This window comes from Acipenser ruthenus, chromosome 17, assembly GCF_902713425.1.
Source record: "Acipenser ruthenus chromosome 17, fAciRut3.2 maternal haplotype, whole genome shotgun sequence".
In the NCBI taxonomy this organism is placed as follows: Eukaryota; Metazoa; Chordata; class Actinopteri; order Acipenseriformes; family Acipenseridae; genus Acipenser; species Acipenser ruthenus.
This window is the reverse complement of record NC_081205.1, coordinates 19801703-19820326: the sequence shown is the minus strand read 5'-3', so window position 1 is coordinate 19820326 and position 18624 is coordinate 19801703. Positions and strand designations below refer to the sequence as shown.

The 18624-nt window shown below is 38.7% G+C and overlaps 1 protein-coding gene across 2 annotated transcripts; it reads right to left on the bottom strand.

The window, feature by feature from the left end:
* Positions 1-1584: 1584 nt before the first annotated feature.
* gpr17 (G protein-coupled receptor 17) lies at positions 1585-17120 on the bottom strand. 2 transcript variants are annotated; one of them, XM_034038690.3, is made up of 4 exons: positions 16796-17120; positions 12412-12443; positions 9183-9218; positions 1585-8164 (listed from the first exon to the last, which is right to left on the bottom strand). In XM_034038690.3, exon 4 carries the CDS (start codon positions 8153-8155, stop codon positions 7139-7141), a length of 1017 nt encoding a protein of 338 aa, XP_033894581.1. In that variant the 5' UTR covers positions 8156-8164; positions 9183-9218; positions 12412-12443; positions 16796-17120; the 3' UTR covers positions 1585-7138. The 2 variants fall into 2 exon arrangements, with proteins under 2 accessions (XP_033894581.1, XP_033894580.1); XM_034038689.3 differs by lacking the exons at positions 9183-9218; positions 12412-12443 and having other exon boundaries at positions 16796-17119.
* Positions 17121-18624: the final 1504 nt, after the last annotated feature.

The following is an 18624-nucleotide window of genomic DNA, read 5'->3' as shown; positions in this document are numbered from 1 at the left end:
CCAGAATACATGCTGTCATCTTAAATGTCATCTACAAATGAGATTAAGGACTTCTCGTTCCTCATTGTTAAAAATATTCGCGCAAGCTCTGATCCGGGTCTGATCTCGTTCTGAAGCAAGATCGGAGCGGGATCGGAACTTTAGCCAAAACTGAGCTGAGGATCAACTCTGAGCCTTTCAGTAAAACCCAAGATGTACCAGGAGCGGAGCCTGGATCCAAGATCAGATTCCCTAAGGATAACCGCCCCCATGACATCATATATCAGCAGTGTTTAGAGAAGAGTATAGAAAAAGAGTTCGCAATTAAATGGTTAATCACAATCTGATAAGCAATTCTCCAGATATATGGAACAATGTTAGTGTGACATACAGATGGACGAATGTACAGACAGACACACACACACACTCTCATATATCCCAGACTGATATGCTCAGTAAGGACAGCTGAATAATGTTAACAATAATAATGTTATGTTCATGACAACTGGATAAGCGCTTCTCCAGATAAATGGAAAAATGTGTGAAGTGTGACACACGTCTTCTACTATAATAACATGTAACATAATTTACAGTAATCCTTTAATACCATCTACTCATAGGATAATAATATCTAAATTGGTTGTATATTTCCACAGTTTATTATACAGTTCTGTAGTTTTACAGTAGCTACGACTTGCAGAAAGTGGTATTTAAATAGAAACGAGAGGGTGCATGTTTAAAGATTTATGCATTCTATTCAGTTTTTTTCACAAAAATATCAGTAATTTGATGCATGTAGTGTATTTATTGAGCACATTAGATTACTGTCACTTATTTAACGTATTTGAGACAGTGGAATGTACTTTAGCAATCAATGCATACCGACAGGATGCAGTCTGCCCTATGTAAAAATGTTATACAATGATTTGGGTGCATTCAACTTTGACACAGGATTTTTTTTCTGGGACCCTGTGACTGCTATTATTCAATTAGTAACTTTTGAATGGCAACCACTGTACTTGACTTCTAGCACGTTCCTTTACATCATTGTTCACATCTTCACTTCTCTGTGAACTTGTGTGACAGCTATAAATTAAGCATTTCCCTCAATATATCTTTCGCTATGTGAAATTATCAAACAAAACTCCATATTCAATCCATGCAGAAAAACTACGGGAAAAGGATCCTGTAGGAAATGGCATGCATATTATTGCTGCTCCTTTCTCGTGACACCCTTTCCTACATATTCCTGTTGTGTGGACATTGATTTAGGATCAATGTGCCTATTGCTGAAAGAAAGATACACACACAGTTGCAGCCTGCTCTCCTGTTACAGCAGCTGATATGGCTATATAAACCACCACCTGCAAATTCAAGGACATGACAAACAATCTTGGGCAGTATTTTTTCTGTTCAAACCATGGAACAACAACAGGTTCAGTGAACAATCTCTATGACTTTCGAGCACTTTGGGGTGATGGAGAACTGAAAAACATGGTTACAGACAGATGTATGGACTAGCTTATGAGGCACTGTGATCGAGTGGTTTGCAGTGCACAGGTGTACAGGTGATGCAAATGCTCCAAACAACGACAGACACAAAAGTTCACAGTTCAAAACAGTTCTTTTATTTATTTTCCCAGTTTGCAGCCAGTTAAATAATAGTACTGGTTCTACACAGCGATGTGTATCACCGACATATAATCCACGGGGTTCAGTCCTGAAATAATACAACAAGAATAACACACAACACAGACACAGTCACCTCTCCTGAAGTGAGTGCTCTTAGTGCAGATGTAGTGCAAGACAATAATAGTGACAGTGGTGCAGTGTAGTCCAGGCTTGGTGCTGGCTGGTAGCGACAGCTCCCGGTTCGTGTTAGCCGCCTAACAATGACAAACACAGACAGTTAGTTTTGACAGACAAACAAAACATTTAACATTCATGATACGTTTTCCAACTCTCTGTTTCCTTTACCGGTCCTTATGATAACCATAACAAAGGAACAGATTACATCATCACATCCCCTGTTATACCCTTAGTCACGCCCCCTGCGATAGCTAGTTCAATCATGTCTCCTCCAATCCATGACTGACACATCGCGTACTGCATTAGGGTGATGACTTCGGGCAGTGCGATTCCGCCTCCTTCCTGGATGGTTGGCTTCCGAATGACCCTGGAATGAACTGCCAGACCATCCAGTCCGGGGCACACTGTTCCTGTTATACAGTGCCCTCACAGGTCGGGAGGGAGATTGTTGACTAGGATTCATTCGCTCTCTGTCACCGGCACAAATGCAAACGTTGCTCTGTGCTCCTTTCAGATTGTGGGGAGAATGACACAACAGGCTTGTACTCAAGCCTCAATGAAATGACAACCATTTGGTGGTCAACATAGTAAAATAACTTAACTGTCTCTTGACCATCTGATACCCCTCTGGTTAAACAGGATGTAAAAAAGTCACCATTAATTCGGAAAACCCAAACACATCAATATTGGATTATTAATGGTATATCTATTATATATTGGGTTATTAATTGTATATGTATTATATATTGGGTTATTAATTGTTTTCCGCAGAGCTCTGACAATGGCAAAATCACGTGATGATGTTATCATGAAGACTTTTTTCAGCCTATTATTGCAGTGCCAACATTACCATGAAGATGGGACAATGCAGAAAACCCAGAAGGCTAATCTCACATGCTTAAGGGGAGAAAGTGTTCATGAGCCACCACCATACAACACTGATCAAGCTACGTCTGGAATAGACAAATCTTGAGCTAGGGTGTTACCAGTATCAAGTAATGAGCTCTAAAGCCACACCAAAATATGTATCCTGCAGATGGCAAGGAGACCACAAGAGCTACACTGTACCCATGAAGAACAGACACAAGAATGATTTTGCATGCAGTAGATCAGAATAGAAAGTGTGCTCTCGTTAGACAGAGAAGAGCTGTAGTCTAAACGCAGACACGGATGGTATTGTTTTACTGGTCTGCTATTTAGAATGTGGCTGAACTTTAGCAATAACAGATTCATCCCTACTCAAAATAATAGGTAGTCATGTCATCCTTTTTTCTGCCTGTGCTTTGACAGGCTATGACTCTGTCCCATCCTTGCTGGCAGTTCTACTGGATCATGGTGCAGACTGTGTCAGTGACCTTGAAGCATTAGCTGGACTTGATAAGTAACATGGCATTAATGCAGCATGGAACTTTATTGTTGCACTCTATGACCCATAAGGAAAAAGCACAAGAAATGGCTGAAGATCCCTAGAAATCCCTTGCAAAGCGTCCTCCTTGTAAACACAGCATGTACTGTACTGTGTGGGTGGGTGTTTGCCCTTATGGTCCAGCCGATGTATTTCCGGTGTAGTTCCAGTCTATTTTAATGGACCAAGGGCTACACAGCTTCTACAGTTTCTTTGTTCACCGAGTGCTTAACCCTGCAATGCAGACTGCAAGTATGCAGGGAGACAGTTACCAGGCACAGGACCGTGTCCCTGACGTTATGTTAGAACATGTTTATAAACAGAAACAGATTACACATTAATAGCAAAGTTTGACATTTATTAAAGAAAAATCAAATTCAGTCAGCTGGTTTATACTGTTTACTGACAAAAGCCATACATTGCAGAAATGCACTCGTCAACCAGTGTGAATTCCAGGGTCAGATATTTCAGTATTACTTTTTAAGTAAATGCACTGTTAGTCATCTGATTCAGATTTTACAGAAAGATACAGAGCTTGTAATGAACTTTTCCATCCACTCGCCCTCATGGCTAATGAATCTATTTGCCCCGTACTGGCACAGGATAATGTTTATTGATAGTTCACCAAATATGCAGAGTTTGTGTTGCAATGTATGTTTAATATATTAAATAAAGGAACAAGAGAAACTGCAAAAACAAGCAAATACTGGAACTAATAATTGTGACCATTGAACAGGCCATAAAGAGTTAAAAAAAACATACAAAACTAAAACATGTTTCAGTTTGGGACTCATTTCTAAGCAAGTCCCCCCTTGACTGTTAGCTTGAAATGTGCTATTTGTCACTTCCAAGATCTCTTCTTCTGATTCACTTCTAAGACAATCTCTTGTTGTGTTTCCTTACTCTGCCATGTCACTCTCTGCGGTTCATGAATTCTGATCTGCTGCATCAGCTGCTACCAGCATAGGATAACTGCACGGTTGGGGTGAAGCTTTTATGAGCTATATAAAAATACATTTGTATTGTATTATATTGCAAGCCCACAAACTGCAGTCACTCCCCCTTTCTTACATATACCAGCACTATCTGTACAGTCATTTGACATCACTGACAGGAACTGCACCTTTTATTTTAGCAATGTGGTACATAATGACCCTTGCTTGTTTGCCATTTCTGTAAGTGCTTCCTACATTTAACCCTTTCTATTCATCAACCCTATGGAGAGAACCAAATGAAAACTACCTTGCATACCTTTTTCTCCTTTCTTGAAGTTAGTCCAGAGATCTAAGTTATATGCTGTATGTATCTGTGTCAGTGTTAGGAGTCATCTTTAAGAGCCTGAGTCAGCTTCTGTTTATTTAGTCTCGGCTAACAATAACAGTTCTCTACATCATTGGCCCGTACCATCGGCTGCAATTGCTGATAGAAGTCACTAGATGGCAGCATCAAACTTTTTAAATATCACATACAGAAATAAACTATCCTATCTGTCGCTAGGGTAGTCCCATAAGCTGAATTGTGTGATGTAAATGAGTTTGTCTTCATGGAAAAAAGCATAATTATATCAGGAATATAGTAATACATCACAATAGACAATAAAATCATACAATTAATTGAAAAAAAAAACGATTATGGTAGCCTTCATTACGACAAAGAAACTCAGTCCTTTTATATACGAATTTGCACAATGAAAGTGAATTCTATAGTATAAAGAAAATCACAACAAAGAAATGCGTCTTTCTGATCTTATTAACAGTCCTTTCCATTCCAAAATGGGTGAGATGTGAAAATAGTGCCTCGCCTCATAGGGTATAATGGCCCATTGAAAAGCATCGGACCCCCACATAGTTGCATTTAAAAATTCTGATTTGTGGTCATCAGAATTCATGAGAAAGGAACTAAATTAGATGACTGAGTTGGTCACAGTTAAAGTGTCCACAAAGGAACAATCTTTTCACTGGCTTTCCTATGCAGCCGTTCTGGTTTGCATTGCATGGTGAGAGCTTAAGGACAGCCAGCTACCTGCAGTATTATCATCTACATTTACCCCATACGACCACAGAACGGTTTTATCTGTAACAGCATCATTCAGACTTTGGAATGGACCCTTGGGATATCATGGAGTTACAGACAATAAGGGAGCATTTGTCAAAAGAAAGTGCACATCACAAAGTTATTGTTATGTTCATTAGAGAGCTGTTTTTCACAGATTCTTTTCTTATTATGTGACCAAAACTATTTCATGTATTATACAAAAAAAGGTGAGTAAAAGTAAAGGGATGAGTCATATAAAGATGTGATATCTAAAAAGGGGCAAAGTTATAAAAGAAAATGGGGCTGGCTTTATTACTTAAATAACTATAAACAACTATATATGGCTGATTATTTATTATAACTTATTTTTGTACATGTTTTAGGTGTACAACAATTTGTACACCAAAATGTAAATGAATGTTGTTACTTGTAGTATTTGATGTTGCACGTTGCAGTAAATGTCAGAATTTTACAACATTACAGTAATGGCAGTATTGCTTACTGAAGAACATTTATTTTAAATGCATTTTTTAATAAGTCCAACAAAGAGTGCCACAATTACACAAAGTTTACATGCAGATAGTGAAAATGTATAACTGACTTATAATCAAAGCAACGGTTAAAATATTTGATCACATTCTACCACAAAGACTGCATTACACTCATTATTTATATATTTATTTAGCAGATGCCTTTATCCAAGGCGACTTACAGAGACTAGGGTGTGTGAACTATGCATCAGCTGCAAAGTCACTTACAATTACATCTCACCCGAAAGACGGAGCACAAGGAGGTTAAGTGACTTGCTCAGGGTCACACGAGTCAGTGGCTGAGGTGGGATTTGAACCGGGGACCTCCAGGTTACAAGCCCTTTTCTTTAACCACTGGACCACACAGCCTCCTCCGTTACAATGTATTACATTTTCCAAATATGAACCCCAAGAAAATGTGTTTGTTTGTGGGACTAGGAATGTGGGCTGCAGTTTATTATGATGACAATTTTATGGTGGACACATTTTAAATATCAGGAATCGTCTATTAGTGCATATCCAAAGTCTTTAGCGATGCTCTAAGTGTGGGTTTGCAAGAAGGCACTAAGCTGTTCTTAAAGGACACAGGTCTAGGGTTCTAGGATCAATGTAACATTGGGCTTTATGCACAAACCTTTAGCTCATGAGTTCTTTAAACAATGGTTTTTCAAATGTTTTTAGCACTAAAACCAAGTTTGAGATTCCTAAAACTGGTCTGGTCTATTGATGGTTTAATTTCATCATAAATAGATGGCGCTAAAGATAATATCATAAATATCCAGCTTAATTTTATTCATTCAAACAGACTTCGAAAAAACTACATTTAAACAACACCTGAGCAGAGCCTATTGTTTTTTATCGTAAATGAATGTTCTCATTCAGATTTTTTTTTTTTAATTAAAAAAAATATTACTATATGCTAAGAAAGCGATCAAAAATAAAATGAAGATTTGTTTCATTCAAAAGCAGTCCTGTAAGAATGAGGAATGGGTCCCAGATAAGAGTTACACCGTACTCTGGAATAGCTGTATACTGTAGGTCTGACCAAGCTATTGTACCGGTATAAACAAGTGTCTAGTGATGTGTTTTTCCCATTTTCCCCTCAATTTGAAATGGCCATTTTCAATGTCACCTCAGGGCTGCCATCCACATACTGTCTTAGGAAGACTGAGGATCAATGGGCAACTTGCAATTGTTAGACAACAGAAAGCAAACAGACAGAACTGAAATGAACCCTTACTACTGTAGCTTTAAATGGTAACTGCCTACAGTTATTGACTTCATCATGACAATTATTGTTATTTACATTTGGCACACCCTCAAAATATGGCTGTGGAAGTGGACATGTTCCATTAGGGTTGAGGACCAGCCTCTCCTCTCTTCAGAACTCAGACTTAGCGCTCAATGAGCTCTCATGGGTCCTCTTCCCTTCTCCATTGGTAGCCACTGACTGCCCAGCCTTTTCCCCACAGAGAAGCCGTCTCAGACTGTCCCGGAACTTCTCAGCGCCAAAGAGATAAACCAGTGGGTCAAGAGCACCATTAAGACAGGTCAGGGAGGAGGTGAGCCTGTTGCCCAACAACAGGCCTCTCCTGGCCTGGCAGGAGGCTCCGGGATGCCCGTGAGAGAGGATGAAGGTGGCACGGCTGACGTGGTAGGGCAGGAAGCACAGCAGGTAGATAAGCAGCACCAGCCCAATGGTGCGCAGTGCCTTGGTCTTAAGCTCTGATTCGAGCCGCACTCCCTGTTGCAGGCTGCGGGCAATCAGCAGGTAGCATGCAAGGGTGGTGAGGAAGGGTGGGGTGAAGGCCACAGCAAGGGAGACCAGAGCACGGCGAGAGGTCTTCTCACGGTACAGCTGCAGGCAAATGGTGGTGTTGTCTACCTGTGCTGTCTGCTGGGTGACGAGCAAAGGCACCATTGACACAGTAACCAGGACCCAGAGTGCAGCACTGGCGATATGGGCATAACGTGCGTAGCGAATCTTCATTGAGCGCACAGCATGTACAACGGCCAAGTACCGGTCTCCTGCAACACAAGCCAGGAAGTAAAGGCTGGCGTACATGTTTACATAGAACAGGAAGCCTGCCAGCCGACAAGGCACTTCCCCGAATGGCCAGTGGCCTCCCATTAAGTGGTACGTGGCCCGCAGTGGCAGGATGGCCACATAGCAGAGGTCAGCCACAGCCAAGTGCACCAAGAAGACGTTTGCAGGAGACGCAGGTCCTCGCTGCCGAGAAAACACCAAGAGAGCAAGCCCATTCCCAATCAGAGCCAATAGGAAAACAACAAGGTAGAAGCCAGCAAACAGGATGTTCTCCAGAGCTGGCTCCCTGCTGCAGCTCTCGTTCGATTGGTTGGAGAGTAGCGATGCAGATTCCATCGATGAGGTGTTCATTGTTTACAGCTGGAATGCAAAGCAAGAAAGTAAATTACAAAATGAACTATATATATTACAATGGATATAAAGCAGCCCTGTTTCATTGAGAATCCTACTGGTTACATACTGTAGTGTTCAGAAAGACTTTTGTTTGTGATTATTAAGTTGATAACTTTTCAACAAAAACACACTTGTCTCTTATTTATCCAGTGCAATTAAAAAATGTAGCATAAAAAAACATGGTTGAAATATTATAGCATTCATTTGTTGTTTATATGTTATAGTCTAAGTGCCAAATCAAGTGAAAGGTGATTAAAGACATGTTGCTGGTCCTGTAGGGTTGTCAGAACCTAAGCAATGACTAACCCACGGGAATAACATTGATTCCATCGTAATATCGTGATTTAGTTTGAAGTTATAAAGGAAAAACTACTGAGGGAAGCGCTTGGCTATGTGCATTTGAATGTGGGCCGTATTCATTTTCATTACCATTGTTAAACCATCTCAATTACTGTACATCATGAATATCAGACAAAAATTCTAGTGATACATTCATTGAACAAAGCAGTTAGCTTTCCTCTCCCTGTAAGGAAGATGTAGTCACTACAGTACTACACACACAACCTGTTTCAGAAAATACATACATTCTACCTGGAGACAAATTATACAAAACAGAAGCAGTCGTCACTAGTGACTACTGGGCTGATTTTTTCTTTGTCACTGTCAAAAAACATTTGTAATTGGCGAGAGTGACGAGGGACAGAGAAAATGTACAATTTATTTTTAATACATCCCTTCATAAACTAATTAAGCTACACACATGCAGGCACCGAGTCAGAGATGTCACATTTTGTTCCCTGCAAAGGCATGTAAATATGTATATACAGTATATTATTGATGCATTCTTGGTATAAACAAGATATATCATTAAAGGCCATGACATACAGTATTTTATGTTATTGCCACATCTGCCCATGACAGAAATACCGTATGTCATGGCTTTTCATTACTTATCTGTCTGGAGAACACACTCACACAAGCACACCTTTTTATAGTCCCGTCACATCATTTATGCAAAGTCCTGAGAGAGAGAGAGAGAGAGAGAGAGAGAGAGGGAGAGAGAGAGAGAGAGAGAGAGAGAGAGAGAGAGAGAGAGAGAGAGAGAGAGAGAGAGAGAGAGAGAGAGAGAGAGAGAGAGAGAGAGAGAGAGAGAATGGCCTATTTATTTGATGGTGCTTTGTGACAGGATAGCTTGGGTGGTGACGTCAGGCCAGGAAATGAAACCACAACACAGGCAAGTACTACAGGGCGAGACGCAAGTGCCCTTGTTTTCTTTTATTAAATAAAAGATTTAAACAAAACAAAACCACACAAAGCAAAAGGCACGAGGGCCAAAACAAACAAACAATAACTACAAGTATCGTGCTGGTAGTTCCAGCACGAGTAGCAATTGTTTTATTCTAATTGTTATTTCACTTCCTCTCTCCCTTACTCCCATTCTCCACTCCTGAACACTCACCATGCAGCCAAAGGTGTACCCCGTCACATGCTGTTTTTGTACTTTTGTAACTTTATTTGACGTTGGCTTCCACTGCCATTTGCCATTCCAAATAAAATGAAGCCAGACACACTGTAAGGTATCGTGTGCACACAAGGTCAGTGCACACCCTGGCTTCTTCTGAAGAAAAGTGTGTTATCTTCATGACACTTTCTGCCAGAGATAAACTGTGGTTCTAGTACTGTAAAAGAGCACACTGAAAAACATGTGAGAGAAGGTTGGGTAAAGGTCTCCCAACATTTCCAGGAACAGTCATATACTGGGAATCGACTGGCTCAATTGATATGGATTAACACCCAGGCATTCCTTTCCACTTCCCTACAAAAACACAGAATTCATTCTCACAAGTTGTGTATTAAAATTGTAGTCTGTGTTATGTGGCCTTTAAATATAACTTTTTAATTGTCATTAACTAACACTAGAAAAGGGCAGTATTAGGGAATTATTGCAAAATTACTAGGGTGTGCCAAGAACTGTGTATAAACTTCTATCTATAATGAGTATGGCAACATTTGCGAGTATGAGTTCTATAGGAATGCATTACACCATTTTTAAGGCTCATGTGGTTTTAACCCTGACATTTCTACCATTAAAAAATGACACAGTTGGAAAATCAAGTTTAAATATCTATTAAGTCTGACTGACTGCCAAACATGCAAAATGCAAAATGATGAGGGATTCACCAGAAAGTTCTTATGCTAATGAGTGGTGTTTTTAAAGCTTTGGTTCTTGGGCCTTTAATGTAACTCAGGTTCCAATTGAATAGATATCCAGTATACTGTAACCATTATTGCTTTGCACCACAGTATCCACATGCTGTCTGCCAGTTAGGGGTTAAGAATAAAGTGTGCCCAAAAATGTTAATGCAACGCCTACCAATCCAACAGTCTTATTCAATACCACTTCGAGTACAAGCTAAAGTCCAGACTGAGCTACTTTGCAATGTGGAAGAGATTTGGGTGTGGTTAGTCAGTGATAACAGTACTGCAACTGTTTAAAATGCGAATTTGCCCTCCCAACATCTGTGCATTCCCAGCGATCCTCTGTAGCTTCTCCCATTACAGGGCCAAAAGAGAAAACAGGGTTCACGTGGGACGCAGCAGCACGGTGTTTACATCCTGCTAGATTAATTCGAGGAAAAATAAGATGTTCAAACTCTGATGTTTTCATTTAGCTTTTTGTCAAAACATTGCTGGAGTTTCAGGAAAAAAAGGTCCTTGTTCCACAATACTGTAAATCAAAGTGATTGCTAAGGAATGAGGCGTATTAAAGTCAGGGGGGGGTCTGTTTCTCAAGCGTAGTTGCTATTCAGCACAGTTGGCAATAAAGTGATGCAGCTGGGCACCCAGAGGAGATATAAACATGCTCTGGTGTGAGTCCCTCCTTAAAAATATTAACCTTTACCACATTCACTATGGGAGAGACAGAGTTATTGAATTTTAATTTCATTGTGAAAAGTATTTTATGGAACTTTCATAAGAGTGATTTGCTTTAGATGGGGTTATTGCCTAGTTATTTTATTGTGGGAGGATGACCCTCCTGGGGTGCTCAGTAATTGATCTCAGGCACCGTACAGACGAGGTCAAGAACAAAGACAACAGGTTTTTATTTATGATTGAAACAATGGCCGATCTAAAAATGCACTGTTTAATAAACCATCTGGGTTTCTCCCCCAAGGAATCATGTACTAACCCACTTATCAACATTATTGCATACTACAACTTCTGTCCAAACCCAAGGTCTTGTTGAAGCTGTTTCCTCTGCCAAGTATTGCCTTGCTCTGATGAGTTCTTGTTAAACACTGTGCCCATTACGCCTACTTTTAAAAATCCTCCAACAGGGAGGAGCAGACCTGTTTTTAATTAGAAACCAGGCTCAAAATGAGAACCGACTTCTGAAGTTTCCGTGCAGTTACATGCACACCAGAATTATGATTCTAAAAAATGCTTTTTCCTGAAAATTCATTCTTATTTCAAAATTGATATAAAAACAGGTTTCATAAAACATATCAGAACATTGCTATTTAATAAACTTCATGGAAACCTGACATTTTCAGTACATGAGGGTATTTTGCTCAGACCTAAAGGGAGAGGAGGACAATCTAGCTGCTCTAGTGTTCCCTTAAGGCTGTAAAACACCAGCCAACTTTTTTTTTTTCTCAGAACTGTTGCAGCAACTTGTGAAATGTTACAATTGTTAAGACATTTTAACCAAATTGCTCAAAGTTGCCAGTAAAATTGTTATAAAAATGGACTCAGGGTAGAGCCAGGTTTGTCAGAGTTTAAAAGGATCAGCTTCATTGTCAATAATAACTTGAGCAATCATGTACACTCAATGAAGGTGAAGCAATCCCTCATTGCATACACCTGGGCACAGAAGAGAAGAGGAAGTGAAGGAATTATTTATTTAATACTGATTGAGGCATCATATACTTGTTCATAGAAATAACTTTTGACAAAGAGATCACACAACAGCCGTACATGCTTGTTGCTGAACACAATGACAAAAAATTCAAAATAATATAATTACAAAATTTATCATTAAAAAAATGATTACATTTTTCCTATAAACTTACATTTGAATACTTTAACAGTCGTTCAGTAAGTACGTCCTTACTTGCCGATATTAAGATTGCAAACGTCCAGTTATCTGACAGCAGTTTTTCAGAGCTTATTTAAAGAACCAGTACATGCACACAACAGAACAACATTACTACCTGAACACCCAACAGTAGATCGAAAGTGTGATCTGAGGAAGACAGGGAGACATTTGTGGAAGAATAGAATAATGCAAGTACGTTTTTGTTTTTAAATGTTATTCTTAACACTTGTTCTTTCACTTAATTGTTACGAATTATCAGTTTTTCTAGCTCTGTCTTTTTAATTATGTTTCCATTATAACAAATAAAATACACCAACACTGTACATACAGTATAAGGCTGCAGTTCCATCTCAGATTCTAGTGACATTGATCAAGGACTCAAGCTAGTGCTCTTGTGATTTATATGTCCCCAAACACCCATGATTAATGACACCCTTATTATGTAGGGTTGGGTGCACAATGTTCCCCTTTTTATACTGTCTTACTACTAGCAGCCTATTGGAGCAAAGGGTTGTGGGAATAATGCATGAGAACCCAAATTAGTTATCTTAATAATGAATAAATAAATTAACTATTTTAAAATGTTAAAGATTTTGTTCAAATGTGTAACGATGACTAAATTACTACTTCTGAGCCAGTGGATAAGATATATTATCCCCCAAACACACTTTATTCAAATTTCACAAGAGATAAAAAGCAACTGCCGGACACCACGTATAATTTATGATCAAGTTTACAGTTCAACTTGAAATTTCTATGATGCTGGTTTGCTATTTCACTATGCTCCATCTATACTAATAGGCAGTTGCATAAAGGCAGGTCTAACTGGTTTAATGTTTTTAGGTAATTGATTAGCTAGGGAGCAAACTACAGCTCCCAGCCAATACAGTCATTACACTTCTTTTTATTCAAAAAATCATTTTTGTTTTACTTTTGCATATTTTGGCAAACCATCTGTTTCCACAATGACGGGACAGTGAAGAAACAGCTGTGCAAATAATTACACATCTTGCAGATCTGTAACTATTTGGCAAGCTTATTTGTAATGCTTAGTCCCATATAGAGTCCGTTCTTGTAGTGGTACAATGTTCAGTGGAAAATGATGCTGTTTAACAACCAATCTAAACAAACAGCTGGAGGGATAAAGCATGAAGAAATGTAAGCAATAACCCACAACCAAGTGTGCGGTAAAACCATTCACACACCCTGCAGTGAGTTATTGCACTTTTCTATAAAAAAAATAATAATTTAAAATCTAAATTAAGATGAAGTTAATGTTTCCTTCTGCCAGTGCAAACAGTTCCTATTATTATTATTATTATTATTTATTTCTTAGCAGACGCCCTTATCCAGGACGACTTACAATTGTTACAAGATATCACATTATTTTTTACATACAATTACCCATTTATACAGTTGAGTTTTTACTGGAGCAATTTTAGGTAAAGTACCTTGCTCAAGGGTACAGCAGTAGTGTCCCCCACAGGGGATTGAACCCACAACCCTCCGGTCAGGAGTCCAGAGCCCTAACCACTACTCCACATTTGTTCCTATACTTTGTCTTTAGAGGCTACACATGGTCTGCAATAACTTATTACTTGATTTGCTTTGTTCCTGCTTGTATTTTGATTCTATTTTTAATTTAACTTTACCTGAAGAAGAAGAATTATTTTTAAGAAGAAATCGAACCTCTTACACTTACACTATACACGTTTCCCTCGTATAATAACTGCACTCTTCCTCCAAACATGCTGCCTATTCTTCTCAAGAGTAGTTTAACTTCCCCAGTCTCGGTGCATCAGCTGAACTCAGGCAGGCAGGCATGAAGAATGTCACTTATATCAGTCAACCTCAACAAAACTGCTCACTGTGTTATAAGAAACACACTGATGAGCCCACAGATGCCACAGCGTGTGGTAAGACCATTCTTATGGCATGGTCATATGACTTTGTTCAGCCAATAACAGTTTTTGTTTTTAATGTATCCAACCCATGTTATAATCAGTTAATTGAATTAATACTGTGTGTTTTGTAATTATGGTAAAATGTTTTAGTTTTGCTGCTACCGCATGTCACAAGTGCATAACTGGAAGAAGAACATAAAATGCATTCAGTTTTTCTGATTCCAGAACATTGTCTATTCAATTTAACATCAGGAATAACGTAGCTTGGTAATCCATTCCTTACACTCGCCGCTCTGTAAAAGATTGGGGGTCCCAGCACTAATCCCTGCGGTCCCAACTAGAAGATACATCCCTTACAAGCGCTCTCTAACCAGTTATAATTCCACATGCATGTGCTACTTTGTATTTCCACCAATTTGATCTGAAGGATTAGTTTAAAGCAGCACTTTATCAAAGGACTTGTGAAAGTCTGGTTATATATCATATATCTCTGTTTATACCCATCCTCTCAGTAACTTCTTCAAAGAGTCAACCAGGATCTACTGTGCCTCTTCTGAATCCTGCCAAGTACAATCTACACCACAAAACCAGAACATAAAGTACAGCCTTTTCCATACATATCGTTAGTAGATCCATTTTATAGACAGGAAAAGCACAAGCAATAAAGTAAACAAGAAATAAACAACTCACATCAAGTGTTTGTAAATAGCCAGTAAATTGTTTGTTATCAGTTTGAGGCAAGTAATTGGTGTTTTTTTTCCTTTAAATAAAATTAAAGTGCTCTAATAATAACGATGATTGTATAGGAGTAGAAATCTTTAAGAATCTTGCCTGTTTCACAGTGTGTTCATAAGAGGTACTGGGCAGAATAAGGTTTGGGGCGTCAGTCAATACCCTGACAAGCACAGGAAGCTAATTTATCCCTGCATGCAGACAGCCTTGACAGCACTGGGCATCAGCTGTGTTTCCCACACCTGTTAAACTTTACAAACAATTCTTATGTTAGTGAATCGGACAAGGGCACAACAAATGCATGATGTGATATTATTTTATTTGATCCATCAACAAAGGTTTAAGAATGAACTGCATATGAAATTGCTTTGGGATGTAATCATGTATAAAGGAGAACAAAATCTAGTATAAAGAAGTGATTCAGTTGATTTTGTATATTTCACGAGTGGCTGTCATACTTGTTTGTTAGTATGCCTGTATAATAGATTAATCACTGGCAATTAGCAACTATATAGCCTAATTTATGGTAATCGGTGGTCTTTGTACACTAACTTTGTGTACATTTCTAATTATCTACATGACCTATTTTTATTTTTTATTTTTTGTTGTTTGATAGCCTAATTTGTACAAGGATTCTATGTGGGGACTTGGATAAAGGGCTGATTTTGGTAAAGGAGGTTGTGTGGTCCAGTGGTTAAAGAAATAGGCTTGTAACCAGGAAGTCCCCAGTTCAAATCCCACCTCAGCCACTGACTCATTGTGTGACCCTGAGCAAGTCACTTAACCTCCTTGTGCTCTGTCTTTCAGGTGAGACATAATTGTAAGTGACTTTGCAGCTAATGCATAGTTCACACACCCTAGTCTCTGTAAGTCACCTTGGATAAAGGCATCTGCTAAATAAAAATATATAATATAAACAAGCAAATACAAATATCTGTTTAAATTGTATCCCTGTGTTACAGGGGCTAGCTGTTAATTCATTTTTTCACTAAGCTAGTAACACTTTGTTATCCCTGTTTCAACATATAACTTGTGTATTCCCTGATTAATAAATACAAAATAAATACAAAAATACAATCTGAGGTGTGGCAAAAGCATGCACAGTCCTAGCATGTAAACCACCAGAATCGCCAAACGTGTGAGCCTTGCCAGGTGTAAAGGAATGTAAAAACAATACAAATCTTAAATACTGAGAGAAAGCCATGCTGGTGCAGTCATGAGCAAAATTTGAAAGGCTATATCATGACCTGTATGACACATATGCTAAACAGTTTAAACAGTAAGGAGGGACAGCAAGATGCAATCACATTTGCTAAAGTGCAATTTTCAATATTAGAATAATTAAGTATTGATTTAAGATTATTACAACTTAATTGCTACTTATTTCTTTTTTTTTTTAAAGTGGTAAAACTTTGCTCTACCTGGATTAAATGTCTAGTAAATACATTATTGTTCTGTGTTGAAATAATAAAGTAGGAACTCTTGTATCCTAGCCGCTAAGATAAACCAAAGTGTCCCATGTTAAAATGCTTGACCCCTAAACTAACACAAAGTAACTCCTCAGGACATAGTCCTGCTGCACCCAAGAAGAACACAATATAAATCAATTGCACACCGCCTTGTTAGTAATACCAGTCCCACAAACATTAGCATGCTGGTGAATCCATTTGACCCATTTTACAAAACAGATACTTCATGTAGAATATTCCTGTGAAAGGCATCCACTTTTCAGTGTGGGTTTTCATATGGAGTTGCTACAGTTTAGTGTCACGTGCTACCACATGTTTTAACAGTACCTACATTTGTGTCTAAAGATTAAAACCCTGTCAGACTCAACACTTAACTGACCAATAGAGCTCTTACCTGTTGGGAAGCTGCCCTCTTGGGTTGCAGTGTTGATAGAAAGTGCCTGCCCGGTGTGTGAGTGTCCGTCAGACCGTTGCTTCTGGCAGTGATCTGACAACAGCTGCCTGTGAAGTTAAGGAAATACACAGACACAGCAGCTCTGAGTTTGTGTATGTGTGAGAGAGATAAGAGTGGGAAATAAATGTAGGCTGCATCAGTTTTATAAGACCAGTTCAGTAAGAGAGATACTTTATATCCACCTATCAGCACCCTTAGCAAAATATTGTTGGCTTAATGTATAAAAAAAGAACTCTGTCTGGAGAACCACAGCTCTCTGAATCTACTTTTTGTTGTCTCTCTAATTTGATTGACATGGAGGGGAGGGGGGCTCTCAGTGTTGAACCTTGACCTCAGTTATATTCCTCCCTCTCTGCTCTGAGGACCACTTGTGTTCCATTCTATCCGTTCAGTCTATGGGACAATGGTCTGAGTTAAGAGAAGGGGTTTGTTTTATTTTGAAAAAGAATGATTCTCCATAGCGATGAGCAGGGATCCCGGGCCCCATGGCAACGAGGCCTAGCTTAATTCCAAATGCCTCTGTGATGATTTCTTTTTTGTCCATATCAATATATAGAGGGCAGTTTGTGCTGTTAATGGGGAGGGTTATGAATGAGGGGAAGGACATCATTCTTTGTAGAAGGTTTAATCTGAGGAGCCTCCTGTACTCGACAAAGATAAGAAGGGAGGGAAACTGAAAGAGAAAACAAGGCTTCTGTTACTAGAGTCCGAACAGGAGGCCTGATGTTTTGGACCTGAATAATCATCTCTATTTTGACAAGGCAGACGGGTTGGAAAACGAGCAAGAGAAAATAATATTTCTTTCATCCAGCAGATCACAGCTGTACAGTCTACATACACATCAGCCCATTCTCTCCTCCAGCCCAGTCCCGGCTCTGTGTCAACATGATTCACTGTGCAGAATGACACCCTCCAATGTCTCACAGGGGTTCATGTGTAGAGCTTAAAATATAAATGATGTATGAAAATACAAATTCTTGTTTCCATTGATTTATGGTCGTGGTTGGTAGAATCTCCAGTAGATTATGTGGACTGGAAACAAGAATTAAATTATATTTATTGTATTCTAGGAAGCTACTTTCACTTGTACTGAATTACTTTTTTCTGTTTCAAATAAGGCATTACTTAAGTAAAAAAAGCAAAACAGTAGCAGTTCTTGCAGCTTCTGCCAGATATTAAGCTGGAAGAAGAGATTCAATTGAAAGTAAGTTACTTTTTGCAATGCATCATGAAAAACCCCATCTTTCCCTTTGTCTTGCAATGTGATATTGGAATGACTGCTCTCTCAGCATGTTTCAAATGATCCATGTGGGAACCCCAAGTGGTTCACCTGGTAAAGACACAGCCACAATCAATGTAGGTATTGGGAAACTAGGGGTTTTAGTCTTGACTTTTAAATGATTAATCAGAACATCCGTTCCATTAATCAAGTGCAATATGGAATGGTAGAAAAAAGATTTCTAACATTTAAAATGTAGCTCTAAAAACAGGACAAAGCAAATCCATTAATGCTTTTCAAACTGATTTAAGGTCTTTATAAAAATAACTCATTTTAAAAAATGAGTACAAAAATGATTTGATTAATACCATACAACCCTTGTTAATGTATGTTTAAATATGATTTTAGAAAATTATTTTTAGAAGGACGTGTGCATGTGTTTGTACTGTATATGTGGTCTTATACTCAACTCAAAACGAGCTCCTATGATATCGAACCATGTATGGTTTATATTATAGGACAAATGGCAGAAACAAACGTACATATTTTG